General features: G+C 49.0%; 1 protein-coding gene across 13 annotated transcripts in view; it reads right to left on the minus strand.

The window, feature by feature from the left end:
• Bmp1 (bone morphogenetic protein 1) overlaps positions 1–13,873 on the minus strand; it is a 44,256-nt gene that overhangs the window by 13,547 nt on the left and 16,836 nt on the right. For all 13 annotated transcript variants that reach the window (XR_015638186.1, XR_015638177.1, XR_015638179.1 and 10 more), the window contains 7 exons: positions 6,194–6,296; positions 3,902–4,018; positions 3,557–3,702; positions 3,223–3,418; positions 2,469–2,594; positions 1,700–1,860; positions 1,171–1,351 (listed from right to left, as the gene is read on the minus strand). Coding sequence is in view for 3 of the 13 variants with exons in the window: in NM_031323.1 (NP_112613.1) it covers positions 1,171–1,351; positions 1,700–1,860; positions 2,469–2,594; positions 3,223–3,418; positions 3,557–3,702; positions 3,902–4,018; positions 6,194–6,296 (1,030 nt within the window). In the remaining 10 variants the exon portion in view is untranslated. The remainder of the gene's footprint in view (positions 1–1,170; positions 1,352–1,699; positions 1,861–2,468; positions 2,595–3,222; positions 3,419–3,556; positions 3,703–3,901; positions 4,019–6,193; positions 6,297–13,873) is intronic.

Raw genomic sequence — 13,873 nt, forward strand, 5'->3', positions numbered from 1 at the left:
GTAGCAGAAGGGCAGAGACAGACAAGAGTAAGCAGGTAATGGTTTCTATGAGAAGCCCAGCCTGGCAGATATTCTATGCCCTCAGCCCTCTGGAAAGCATTTTTTTTTTTGTCTAAGTGGGCCTAGGAAAGGATGGGCAGGCTTGGTGTTACATGGAGAAGGTCTCAGCAAGCAATGGGGCAGGGGACTGGGGGCAATAGCTCAACAGAGCATGTTAAGCAGAGCAGGAGAGCTGGCAGTGCCAAGCAGGGAACCAGTGCACGGGGACAGGTGCATGGCATCCAGGTGGGACAGGCAAGGGTGCAGGGCAGCCACATAGGGGGCTGAAGGATGCGGGACCCTGGGTAAGGAGGGGAGAAGGGAGGCAGCGTGGATGAAGTCATGGGCTTCCTGGGCCTGCCCACCCTATGTCCACCCCACCAGGAAAAGTCAGGCTGAAGGTCCCTAACCCACCCTTCCACAAGCCACCTGCTCCTCCAGCCTGCCCACTGGCTTCCTGTTCTGTCCACACCCCACCGTAGAGTGTTCCTACCATTCACTGCTGGGTCTGGGCCCTTTTGCTCCTTTCCTCACACTGACCTGAGGGCCAAAGACTTAGGGATTCCTAGAACAGGGGAGAGGTCTCCCAGGACCCCAGAGGTCCAGCTTGGGACGGCTGGGTTTGGACCACACAGAGAGGGGCTGCAAAAGGGCCAAATAAAGCTTAAGGGTGGATGAAGCCAGGCCTTCCACGGGCAGGGGAACGGGTAGTTTTGTTACTAAAGGGCAGAGAGGACTTCTCTTGTGGGAAGGCCTGGCATGAACCCAGTGGGCTGGGTGGGCGGGGCCTGATTAGAATTGCAGCTGCTGCAAGATGGACTACCCCACACAGTCCACGACACCTCCTTCTACTCCATTCCGTGTTCTCAGGCAACTGAACCCCTGTCCTAGGGCCTCCCCTTTCAGGCCTTGGCTTGCCAGCCTCCTCATTTCTGCCCTTAAATGCTCTGCCCCTCCCTAGGCCCAGCATAACTAAGGTTTTCAGGGCTTCCCAATAAAGATATTCAGGTGCCCCAGGGGCTGTACTGATGGAGGATAATAAGTTGGGGAGATAGGGGGCTTAGGAGACCAGGGAAGGCAAGAGGGCTCCATCTGTCGGAGGCAGGGCTAGAGCAAGGGACCCAGGGTTACCTGAGAAGAAGTGGGCCTTGAAGCCCTTTTTGGACACAGTATTGTCAGACTTGAACTCCACACGCATGTTGTTGTACTGGGAAGTGATGACCTCTGGTTTCTCGGAGCCACAGAACTTGCCATGTAGTTTAGAGTCGGCTGTGAGTCCGCTGCGCACCTCCACGAAATCATACTTGCACACCTGCCAGAGAGCCCAGCTCTGGATGCTGCCTCCAGGAAGCCTCTCTCATGACTACTCACTCACTGGGAAACTGTCAGGCTCAGCGTCTGTTCTCCCAACAAAACTGCATCACAGAGCCCCAGGGCAGCTGGCCCCAAGCCCTTCCTCATTCCACAGGCTTCCAACCAATGCCCATCCTCATCTGCAGAAGCTCCTTCATGGCCCTGCACACCCTCCAAGCTTCCATGTACTGGAAAGTCTCTGTTCTCCGAGCCTAGTATCTAATTCTCCCAATGGTGGAAGGCAGGCACTGAGCCAAGCTCCTACACCCCACACCTTCCTACCCACCTTGGCTTCAGAGGCACTTACATCATTGCCCTCAGTCTCGAAGAAGTCAAATTGCAGGGAGATACGGTACTGGGTGGGGGCCACCAACTGCCAGATGCAGTTTTTGTTGGGAGGGTACTCTTTGGGCCAACCGGGGCTGGTGATGGAGCCATTGAGCTTGGTGAGGAATCCACCGCAGGCAGCTGGAGGGACAAGCGAGGTAGCATCATCCACCAGAAAGGGACGTGAGGCTGAGCAGCAGTCAGGGGGAGATGGGAGTCTATGGGCCCACAAGTCGGAGGCCTGGGAGCCCAGATTCTAAGATCAAAAGGGGCTGCATACATGGTCATTTCTACTACCTCTTCTGGAAGATGGGCCAGGAATCTGCTGGGAGGGGACACAGAGGGGCCTGGTGAATGTATAAATGGGCAGTCCTGGGAGGCAGCCAGAGGCATTGGTCAAAGGCAGTAAGACCAGCCTGATCTGGAACTGCTATCCTGAAGCATACACTAGCATAGCATACAGGCTTAGACTCTCTGCAAACAGTGGCATCTGAACGGTGGATCATGACCCTTTGGAAGATGGTGACATCAATCACCAGATTAAGATCAGTATTAACAAAGGAGTCAGAGTAAATGCCCCTAATGCCAGTGTGTATCACACTCTGACAATGTTCTGGGGGCTGACATATAGGACACCTTTCTCCTTCGTGACTGGGAATGGCACTAGAGAACTTTTCCAGCCTGTCCCGATATGATTGACTGAGGACACAGGAAAGAGCCCAATAGTCCTGGGATAGTGGGACACTCACCTTCACACCGACGCTTGTCTGGGGCCAGCTCATAGCCGGGGTCACAGCTGCACTTGTAGCTGCCCAGGGTGTTTAGGCACCGCTGCTCACAGCCCCCGCGGTTGGGCCTTGAACACTCATCTACCTCTGTGAGAAAGAAAGAAAGGGGTGTCACCAACCACAGGCTGGACTTTGCTCCTTCCTCCTGCACTGAGCTTGAGGTTCAAGCCCAGAGGTTCAGGGTTCCTATGACCTCTCTCCCCATGTTGCAGGGAGGAGTGAACTAAAAGCCTCACTTGCCTGTTTAGCCCTTATTCCTGTATTCCCATATTCCCGTGGCTGCTGAGAACCCACAAGGAAATTCTACAGAACCTTCTTCTGAGCTTTCAGGCTAACTGGCAGCTACCAACACCTCCTATGTACTAGTCCCGCCAAAGTACCACCCTCTCGTTTCTCCTTTATTCACTTCATGACACCAAGTATGGGGCAGCTGTTATACCCACTGTATAGGTGAAGAATTGTGGCTTGGGGAAATAGTGTGTCCTAGACCACATAAGTTTAAAAACATCCTCCCTCTGTCTTGATCATTCCCTCCACAAGTCCCACTCCTCACGGGGATGAACTTTGACCTTTGGTAGTATTTATCCACAGTGTTTTAACAGTATCCATGTACCTGCATCTCTGTCATGGAGTCTTCACATGGAATGAATGAAGAATAACGAGACAAGGCACTGAGCATCCACAGAAGGAGAATGTGGGACAGGAGAGGAAGTACCTTTGAAAAAGTTGACTGCAAAGCCAGCTTTGTTAATGGACCCATCGGAGACGAACTTGAGCCAGAGCCGACTAGATGTGCTTTTGATGTCATCAGGCTTCTCATACCCACAATATCGCCCAATGAGGTTGCTGCTCTCACTGTGCCCATCTCGGACCTCCAGGTAGTCGTAGGCACAACTGTCGTGACGCTCGATCTAGGAGGCAGGGGCTCTATCAGGGAAAGGAGTTCTGCTTTCCAGGATCCCCATCCCCAGAGCCTTCAGGAAAGCAGACTGTCCTGGAAACCAACATAAGCATTGTAGGGTGGATTCGAAGGGTCTGTGCCAGGCTACCTCAAAGGACTGGAACGTGAGGCCCACGTGGAAACCCTCAGACACCTGGATCCGCCAGATGCAGACTTTGCTGGGCCGGTAATCGTCGGGGTAATTGGGTGACTGGATGTGACCGTTATCCTTTTTCACGTCACCACCGCAAATGGCTATGGGAACCCAGGATGGGGTGGTAGTGAGATGGAGCACGGGATAATGGTGGTCAGCAGGCCAGGCCCTGCCTAAGTGCCCCTTCCCCACTCTTCCAGCATACCCCATCCCCGTTTCCCACCCGCTAACCCTGCTGGAGAACCAACAGGAGGGAGTGGTTCTGGAATGTCCCAGGGCCCCCTTCCTCTCCCTCAGTACCTTCGTAGACAGCAAAGAAGCCCTTTCCAACCCAATTGCTGCTGCTTCGGAATTCCACCCAGAGGCGGCTGTCGGTGGAGACAATGGGCTCGGGGAGTTTCCCCCCACAGAACCGGCCTGCAGACAATGAAGACAGATGACGCTTGAGTCCCAGGTCTCCTCATGTAAGCCCCAACTTTCTGGGAGGCTCGGTGCTCCAGTCTGCAGCCCCTACTGTGCCTATTCTTATGATCACCACAAGAACCAGAAACCCCTTGAGACAGGGCAGGAGCTGCAGAACATGGGTGTTTTACTGACTTGCTTTTCATCGTTGATATTTTGAGGGGTTTGTGTTTTGGAAACCCTTGTTGTTTGTCTTTTTTTTTTTTTTTTTTTTTTAATTGTGTATTTATCTTATGTATGTGAGTACACTGTGGCTGTCTCCAGACTCACCAGAAGAGGGCATCGGATCCCGTCACAGATGATTGTGAGCCACCATGTGGTTGCTGGGAATTGAACGAGGTCTCACTATTTAGGCCAGGCTAGCCTTGAATCAAAAGTTCAAGGCCTCAGCCTCCCCAGTGCTGAGATTATAGGCCCAAGTGAGTGAACTGAAGCATGACTTTGTGCATGTTTGGCAGGTACTCTACCAGATGAGCTACTGTCCAGACCCTAGCCTTGAACTTTTGGTCTCAGCCTCCAAAGTCCTGGATTAAAGTTTTATTGACCTATTTTTTGTTTTTTTGTTTGTTTGTTTTGGTTTTTCAAGACAGAGTTTCTATGTGTAGCCCTGGCTGTCTTGGAACTCAGTCTGTAGTCCAGGCTGGTCTCGAACTCATGGAGACCTGCCTTACTCCTGAGTGCTGGGATTAAAGGCATTTGCCACCACTGCCCAGCATTCCTGACCTTTCTAAAGTGAAGCTACTATCACTACTGATCTATATGAGATCTCCATGTAAAGAAGCAACAAGAGAGAAATAGTGTGAAAGCAATTCCTGATACCAACAAATACCTGATACCAACAAATAGACAGTTTTCTCTACATATAATGTCATAGCCTGCTCTTCCGAGCATGCCAACACTGGGTCAAATTCAGGGAATGCTTTTTGGAACCCCAAACTCCAGAATCTGAGGACAGGGCCAGAAAGCAATTCTGCTCAAGTAAAACTCATTAAGAATCAACACAAAGGTTGAGGCTGGCCATCTGTAAAATTCTTTGCAGTCAAGAGTTGATTGGGGATGACTTGTGTGCTCCTGAAAGACAGAGTGTTCTCTCATATTTCAAGCAAGGGACAGAAGGTGGGTGCTGGCCTAGGGATGTCAGTTATGAGAACGAAATCGTAATCTCAGAGACCTAACACATTGCAGAGGAGATTCAATGCCAGTCGCTCTGGGTGACTAACAGGTCCACTAGAATGTCAGAAGCAGAAGTGGGGAGTAATCAACCGAAAGCATGTGGCTGCTTCCCCCAGATGAGGGACAAAGGTGCTGAGGGGGTAGGCAGCCCGAATCACTTCCGGCTACAGACAACACAATGAACAATGTCGCACAACACCTCAAGCTTGATGCAGATGTCCCCTTTGCTCTAATTCTGTGTCCACTGACCTGCCTCTATATCCAATGGTGCTTTAGATTGTGTTGTGGTTAAGATAGGACCTTGCTATATAGCCCAGGCTATCCTCTAGCTCAGGATCCTTCTACCTTTGGCCTCCCCAGAATTAGAAGTACAACACTACTCTGCCTTGCATTGTCCCGTGGCTTTGAGCGATCTTTATCCCACTCACTTCATATGTGTGTATGCACGCACATGTACACAGACGTGCAAACACACACACAATTAGTGACAAATGCCATGTACAAACAGTGCCAGGCCAATGTTCCAGGCCTATAGTTATTAAGGTGAGTTAAGGGTTAAAAAGGGTCTATAGCAGGTTAAAAGCCAGGCCATATCATGGACACCCCAAAATTAGACCTTATAGATCAAGGAAAGCCCAGTGAGGGTGTGAGCCTGGAACTACGGGATGCGAAGAGCAGCCTGCCAGGCACGTTTGTATACTCCTTTGACTCCCAAATCCTCATAGTGAAAGAACAGCTCTGGAGGGTAGCCCCAGAGCTGGCACTAAGACCTGAGTGTGTCACACACAGGACTCGCCCACTGTCACAGCACTAGCTAGTGTTGGGACTACTGGGACAAACTATATCAGAGCTTGTAGGTCTCATATCAGGATGTCACCCCACCTAGAGTATTGGGTCCCAGCATGTTCCAACAAAGAACCAGGGGACTGAGGGAGCTCAGGAGCCAATGCCCTTTACCTCGGAGGGGCGCCTTTCTCCAGAAGCCATCCCGCACCTCCACATAGTCATACCAGCACAGGCGGCTACGGTACAGGTCCATAGATGTGAAGTTCAGAATAATCTAGGGGAAGAAATGAGGGGTGAGGAGAGAAGGTTACATGGCTCCCACTCTTCCTGCCCCTGGGGTCAGGCACATGCCCACTGCCTAGCTGGTGGGAAAGTTAACCATCACCAGCCATGGCCAGCATTGTTCCCACATGGCCCTCACCAGACTAACTAAAAACACCTGTCCACTATTCCCACTACCAAACATCCACAAGGGCTCAGGGCTTCCACTGCCTTGCACTCCCCACCTGAGTAGAGGGCTACTGTGCTGACTTAAATAACCAGTCTTGCTTCCTCACAGTCAATATAAATAGTGATGTCCTTAGGAAGAGGGCAGGGCCAGGAAGGGCCCAGAATGGTGTGAGGGTGTGTGGAGTGGGGGGGGCGGGTCTGAGATGGGAAGGAAAGGCCAGAACAGAAGTTGAGACACCAATCATACAAACTCATTGGGCTCTGATTCCCAGAAGGAGCATGGTGTCTACAGGGAACTAATGTCAGGTCACAGTCCCTCTGGGGAAATGGGTTTAACATACATATCTGTCCTTATGAAGCATGTGAATGAGATTACATAAGTATGAAGACTGTACAGAAAAAAATGTAAACCCCAGCCCAAGGGCCTGGCTTTGAATCAGCCCTGTATTTCCTCTAAATCCTAGGGTCAGCCACACAACTTCAGTGTCAGCCAGCTCATGTGATAGCCTCTGACCCCACGGTATTCCCTGGAGACAGAAAGAATCACATTATCAACCTGACAATGCCCACAGCCCTTCGGTAAGTCTCAAGGCTCCATAACCAAGGCCAAGAACTTTTTAAAAAAGATTTTACTTTAGAGATGGGCATGGTAGCACATGTCTTTACTCCCAGAACTGGAGAGGCAGAGGCAGGAGGATCTCTGTGAGTATGAGGTCAGCCTGGTCTACATATTGAGTTCTGGGACAGGCAGGACTACACAGAGAGATAATATATAAAAACTAACTTTAGTTTATGTGTATCTGTGTGTGTCTCAGTACATATGCATGCATCACATGTTTGTAAGCTGCCTGCAGAGGCCAGACGAAGGCACAAGTCCCTCAAGGTAGAATCACAGGTGGTTGTGAGCCAACCCATGCAGGTCCTGTGAATCTCTTAACTGCTGAGCTATCTCTCCAGCCCCCAAGACAATGAATTTTTAAAAGGCAGAGGCTTTCCCTATAAGGGAAAGTACTTGCTTGGAAATATCCAGAGAAATCCCCAAGTCCTCTGTGCCATCAGAGTCCCCGCAAGGTTCCAGGGTCAGGTTTGTTGTGACCTGTGAGGTGTGTGTGGTTGGACACTCAGCTAGTGGGCTTTCCTGCTAAACAAGGGACAGGGCCACACCTCCCCTTAGCTTCAGTGAAAAGCTAGATGCTGAGAGCAGAGGATAGAATAAGGCAGATTCCAAGTCAGGCACTAGTACCCAACGTCCATATCACTGTCAACAGGACTGGTTCCTGGACACTTTCTGAACTAGCGCTGTCAGTGCTGGGTTTGGATGTTTATTGGCTTTTCATGTCTTTAGTGTGCATATGTCCTTTGACCTCTACACACACGGAGGTCAGAGGACAGCTCTCAGGAGTCAGTTCTCTTGATCCATCATGTGGGTTCTGAGTATCAAACTCAAGTTGACACACTTAGTGTAAAGTCATCTTGCTAGCCCTACTGAGTGGTTTTACCTTCCCAATCCTTTTTTTTCCAGCCTCTCAGTTCCATGACATCTGTCCTATTCTCTGTGTCCCTCTGGACAACATCCCAACACACCATGCCCTAGGCTCATTAATGAGCCTGTGCCCCTTCCACACCCTCCACTCCTAGGACCCTGCTCCCATCTCTGCAAAACCTCTTTCCAAGCTCATCCCACCAGCAGTTCTCACTGTGACCATCAAGACGTTTCCATCGCCCCTCCCCCTGCCCACTCCTTAGTCCACAGTCCCTGCTCTTCTTTCCACTCTATTCGTGTAAGTTTATCAACTGTAGTAACTTCAAATGTATCGGAATGGGACTGTATATTTGAAGAGAATTGTATGTGTGTTAAATTATTAGTCATTATTATGGAAAGTTATTGCTATTATTACTAGCATCAGGGTTTTCAAAAAGTGAAGCTGCAAATCCATTCTAGCTCTTTTCATGGAGTCACAATGTCACGAATTGCATATCCCATCCCTTCAGCCCCTCAGTTCCCGCCTCCAGCTGGCCTGGAACTCCCTATGTAGACAAGGCTTACAGAGATCTGTCCATCTGGCTCTGTTTTGAAAGTATAAACCCCTCCATCCAACCCATTATCCATTTTAGGGAAATGACCAAATGCTCCCACAGAGGGAAGCAGCCAAGGGCTGGTACGGCAGCCTTCAAAGTGAGGCACGATTGCTGGCCTGCACCGGCATCTCCTCACACTCAACATCCATGGTGTGAACTCCAGACTCACACTCCTCTTCCAACTTAACTGTTCTCACCTAAAAACTACAAGCTGGTCACACCCAGATCTGACTTCTGTCTGTATGGACAGCCACACCTGATTGTGTGCATGACTGTACCACTGGGCCCCTGGCACTGATAAGCTAAGACCCTGCCTTCTACCCCCAACTTCCCACCACTCCTTTCTAGGCCATCCTTCTAGCCACGCCTTCTGTCCATCCTCCCATCCTATACCCACACTGAGCTTTATCCCTTGTTCTTGGCTTTGCTTTGCCTGAACCACAGCAGTCAGTCAAGGTTTTATTATGTCTACCTGATCACCCTCAGCTCAAAGTCCTTTAATATACATAACATATGCATAACTCAGAAAAAAATCCCAAGTCCCTACTTTGAAGGCTCTTTTCCTACCTCACCTCTATTACCTCTGACCTTTTCTCCTACCATTCCTCCTTACTAGGCTGTAGGCACATGAACCATGCCAATCCTCAAACACACTGAGCCTGTCTCAGGACCTTTGTCCTTACTGTTGGAAGCTCTCACCTGATGCCTGCAGATGCTGCCCTACTTTTGATATGCCAGCCATGAATGGGGACTTCTCTGAAAATCCCACATGAGTCACTGTCTCCTTCCTGTTGATTCCTCCCCAACATGCACCATCATCTCCCTGCTTCCAGGGACTTGTTGACGCATCCCTTATCTGTTTCTCCTCCAACACGGAAATGCAGACCCAGGCAGGCAGAAATCTCATTTGTCCCCCTCCACATGTAACACTTAACAACTATCTCTAAAATCCAATTTTGCTTTTAGGAATCTTCAGGCAGGCTTGCCTAAATCTATAAAGATGGATGTATAAATACGTCTACTGAAGCATTTTGGGTAATAATGAAAACTTGAAAAAACTTACAATCAACTGCCCTTCACTAGAAGAGAGCCCATATCTTTAATCCCAGCAGGCATGAGGCAGAGGTAAGCTTCTGTGAACTCTGTGAGTTTGAGGCTATCCTGAGCTATAGAGTTTCAAAGACAGTCCAGGCTACACAGAACAACCCTCTCTTGAGAAGCCAGAAAGGAAGGGAAGGAGGGAGGGAGGAAGGGAGATAGGAAGGAGGAAAGAGACAGAGAGACAGAGAGAACAGAAACAAAGAAACAGAGACAGAAACTGAGACAGAGACAGACACAGATACAGACACAAAGAGAAATGAAGAGGGTTGATGGACAAGCAGCCATGAAAACAGATGGGGTGAATCTATCAAGCTGACCCAAAGCAAGGGCAGGATCTGCTGCTGAGTGCAAGGCAAGCTGTAGAAATCCATTATGTGACAGCGAAGTCCTCTTGGCTTTATGTGTGTCACGTGGGCAAACACACGAAAGCATTCCTATGCTTAGTCCCTGTTGAGAAGTGGGATGGATATAAAAGACTGAGGAGGAGAATATTCACTTTTTTACATTGTGTTTATGGACTGCTCAGGCATTTTATATCAGGCACACGTTATTTTTATATATCTAACAAATGACAAAAATATCTGTCTTGGACTGCCAGATGGAAGGGATGCAGAAAGCTGAGGCACAGCACCCTTACTCCCACACTCACACCCCTGCCCTCATGCTGGCGGCCTCCTGGGCTGCCCAGCAGCTGCAATGAGAACAAACATCTACTTTCCCTCACACAGACCACCATGGAGGGTGAGCTCCAAAGTCACCACACCCAGAGGGCCGAACCCCAGAGGCCCACCCAAGACCTCCCAAGGGGTTAGACAGACAGTGGTCACCTGACTTGGGAGGAAGAGACCTGTGTTGGTGGTCACTAGCATCCTCAACGGAGACACGACACTGGCTATATTGAGACCAGACATAGCTAATTAAGAGTTGTACTGACTTCTGTCGTGTGGACACAGCTGTGCCCTGGTGGCAAGGGCACTGCCCTTTGCCAAAGAAAATCTGGCCAGCTCTACTGTTTCCTAGCTGAGGACTTGGGGTATTGAGTTCCGCTTCCTTGAGCCTAGATTTGTCTACAGATCGGAGGGGGTCTCAACCGCTGCATTGGAGACATGGGGATTACGTGAGGTACAGTGTATCCATCTGTGAAGGGGTTCCCTCCCACACGGTGGTGCTCTCAAGGGTGATCCAACAGAATACTACCCTTCTCGCTTGGGAAGGAGCTACCTGAGGCTATTAACCACATCACCCTTAGACAATTCACAGGCTTCAAGGTGGCCTCACCCGGCAATCTTACACTCATCACCGAATCCCTTGGTGCTGTTTTTATCTGTGAGTGAGTAATAGGACCTGCCTCACAGGGCTTTAGGGAAATCAGATGAGTAAAGCTTACTTCATCATCTGGTGCACGGTAGGCAGACAGTAAGCATGGATTTCATTTTTAGAATTCAACTTACTTAAGTCTTTGCAGCACTGGGCGGTGAATCCTGTGTCTTGGACCTGCTAGTCAAGCCCCCTGTCACTGAGCTGCACATTGCTAGCCCTCCTCGGGAGTCCAGTCCTATGCCACCACTCTAAGCTGTTTGGGACATCTGGACATGCAGTGGTTCAGATCAGAATCCTGGAAGTAGGGAGAGACAGTAGGGCATCTTCTGGAAGCTGACTAGTGCTTACCCATCCTCTAATCCTCATATAAATCCACAGATCACTGGGCCCGTTTTGCAGGTCGGAAAACAAAGGCACAGAATGTTTCCTTGTCTGGGGAGCACTGCCAAGTCTCAAGGTTGGCTGCTAATTGCATGAGTGTTCGTTCACCATAAGGGACTCTTTCTCAAAGGTGACATGCCAAGACGGGTCTATCATCTGCACTTGTGGCTGTAAGCTAAGCACTAAAGTATGGGTGGAAAACAACTTCCCTGCTGCCAGATTTGATGTCAAAGTCCAAATGCTTGGGGAGGTGGCTTTACTGCTGACAAATCAGGCATTTCCCTAGGTAATTTACATGTAAGTGCTGTGAGCCTCACTTCCCTGGTTACACAGTAGAGGTGACAGGCTTAAAGATGACTCTAGGCTTTAAGAAACTATGTATGTCATGTGCCTGGTTCATTGCTTGGAACACAATTGTTCTAACAACAAATCCAGGGCCCAAGGTTACAATTTTAAAGTGAGAGACAAAACAAGAGTATTAGAAAGTGACCCTTATTCTGAAAGTACCAGTTTCTAGGGGTCCTTTAAAGGTTCACATCCCCAGGGTGCCATCTTGGATTTTTTTTTTCAGACAAGATTTTATAATGGCTGTCCTGAAACTCACTATGTAGAGATCCATCTGGCTCTGCCTACCAGTGTAGAGATTAAAGGCCTGTGTCAGGGTGCTGGTCTGGACTCACCTTTCTTTAATTGATACATGTCTACAACCATGCACTGGTGTGTTTATAATTTTTATCTTGAATCCACATCTTTCCCTGGAGCTCTGAGCAGGGTTCTACAAAGGGATGGAGGTCTTTTGGAAATTATGGAGGGTTTCCAGGCCAGGGAGACTCCTGAACCAGGACCCTTTATAACCACTTAGAGACATGAGAGCTGGCCCATGCAGTCAGAAACTACTGAGGAGGAAGATGATCCAGGCCATGTGACCTCACTCTTGATGTCTGGGTCACATTCCTGACCAGGAAAGGAAGCCATGTTCTAACTTGACTGTTCCTCAAGGACCAGGCTCTTTTGTGTATCTGCACATCTCTGGTCCTTGGCCCAGCACTGGGCATTTTGTAGGATTACAGGTCTGTCGAAGATCATCAGAACAATTGTTGAAATGCTACAGCAGGGCCTCAGAACAGAACAGTTTTATAATCACAGCAGTGTATCCATATGTAGCTTCTAAGCGACCTTGGGCTGGGGACCGACTTTTGCAAGTTCATTTTCTCATGAGCAGAACAGGGACCATGTCAGTATCAATACTGTGATGCCACCATGGTAATTCGAAGGCACAATCCTGGCTGGAGATTACAGCTCAGTAAAGCCTTTGCCTAACTAAACCTGGGCTTGATTCCCATCATACAGAGGAACATAACACACGGAAATCACTGAACTCATGTTTAACAAATCATAAGCTCAATAACTATAAGCTGTTACTATTACAATTGTATCGTCACTATTACTTATGAATGAGATTCCCAAAACCTGGAGTAGTAGAGACCCTTTGGAAGGCAGTGAGGGCTCCGCCTATTCAAAATAGCAGAAAGACTTGCAACTTCCAGATTTGGAATGAGAAGAACAAGGGATGAGATGGCTTTTGAGGGAAGATGGCAAGATGCTAGCTAAGGGAGAGATAACAGAATTACCAAATTCTCAGTCAGAGTCTGTCATAGGAAAGCACAATCCCCAAGCCGCAAAAACAAAAGCCATGCACCGTCTGGAAAGCCGCTGCCCAGACAAGGAGCTCCTCTCTAAGTTGACATTTGTCTCTGGGCTTCACAGATAACGTCAGAGGACAGTCAAATAACTTGCAGATGTGATCAGTGTGTATAATCTCAATGGCTCACAGCAAAAGCTTTCTCAACTTTGAAGAGTCATGTGTGTGCCCACACCCGTGTACACGTTGAAAGGCAGTTACGAGCAGTTACTGGGAACATTTCAACCATTAAATCCATCTGCAATTAAAAAGACAGTCTTTGGCTACTTAAGAAAGGAGTGCTTGGAGATGAGAGAGAGAGAGAGAGAGAGAGAGAGAGAGAGAGAGAGAGAGAGAGAGAGTGTGTATGTGTGTGTGTGTGTGTGTGTGTGTGTGTGTGTGTGTGTGTGTAAGGTGTGGAGTATGGTGTACTGAAGCAAGACCTACTGGTGAGTACATTTCTCTTTTTTGAAAGGGACTTTTTCTCAACTGTTGGGACAGTGGGTGTGACTTGGTAATGCACTCCAGCTCTATATTCATCGCTGCCAGATAGGATCCTATGCTGGGGGAAGATGTCAGAGGCTTCAGAGGAGTGCAACAGGTGGTGGCCTGTGGTTTGGGATAACGTCACCAAAGACCATTGCTAAGTTGTGAAAACCTGCAACTGAGCAGGTCAATGGGAGTTTGGAGGGAGATCTTACACTTCCTTTGGCTTGTGTCCTGCTCAATATTCTGATTAAAGCTCAGGATAGCACCACAGGTGGCATACTTATCTAACAGGCAAGGACTGAGGTGAGGCTAGTAGGACTTGCTGGACAGTGGAACTCATTTTGATTCTA

This window comes from Rattus norvegicus, chromosome 15 (genome assembly GCF_021556685.1).
Source record: "Rattus norvegicus strain SHRSP/BbbUtx chromosome 15, alternate assembly SHRSP_T2T, whole genome shotgun sequence".
In the NCBI taxonomy this organism is placed as follows: domain Eukaryota; kingdom Metazoa; phylum Chordata; class Mammalia; order Rodentia; family Muridae; genus Rattus; species Rattus norvegicus.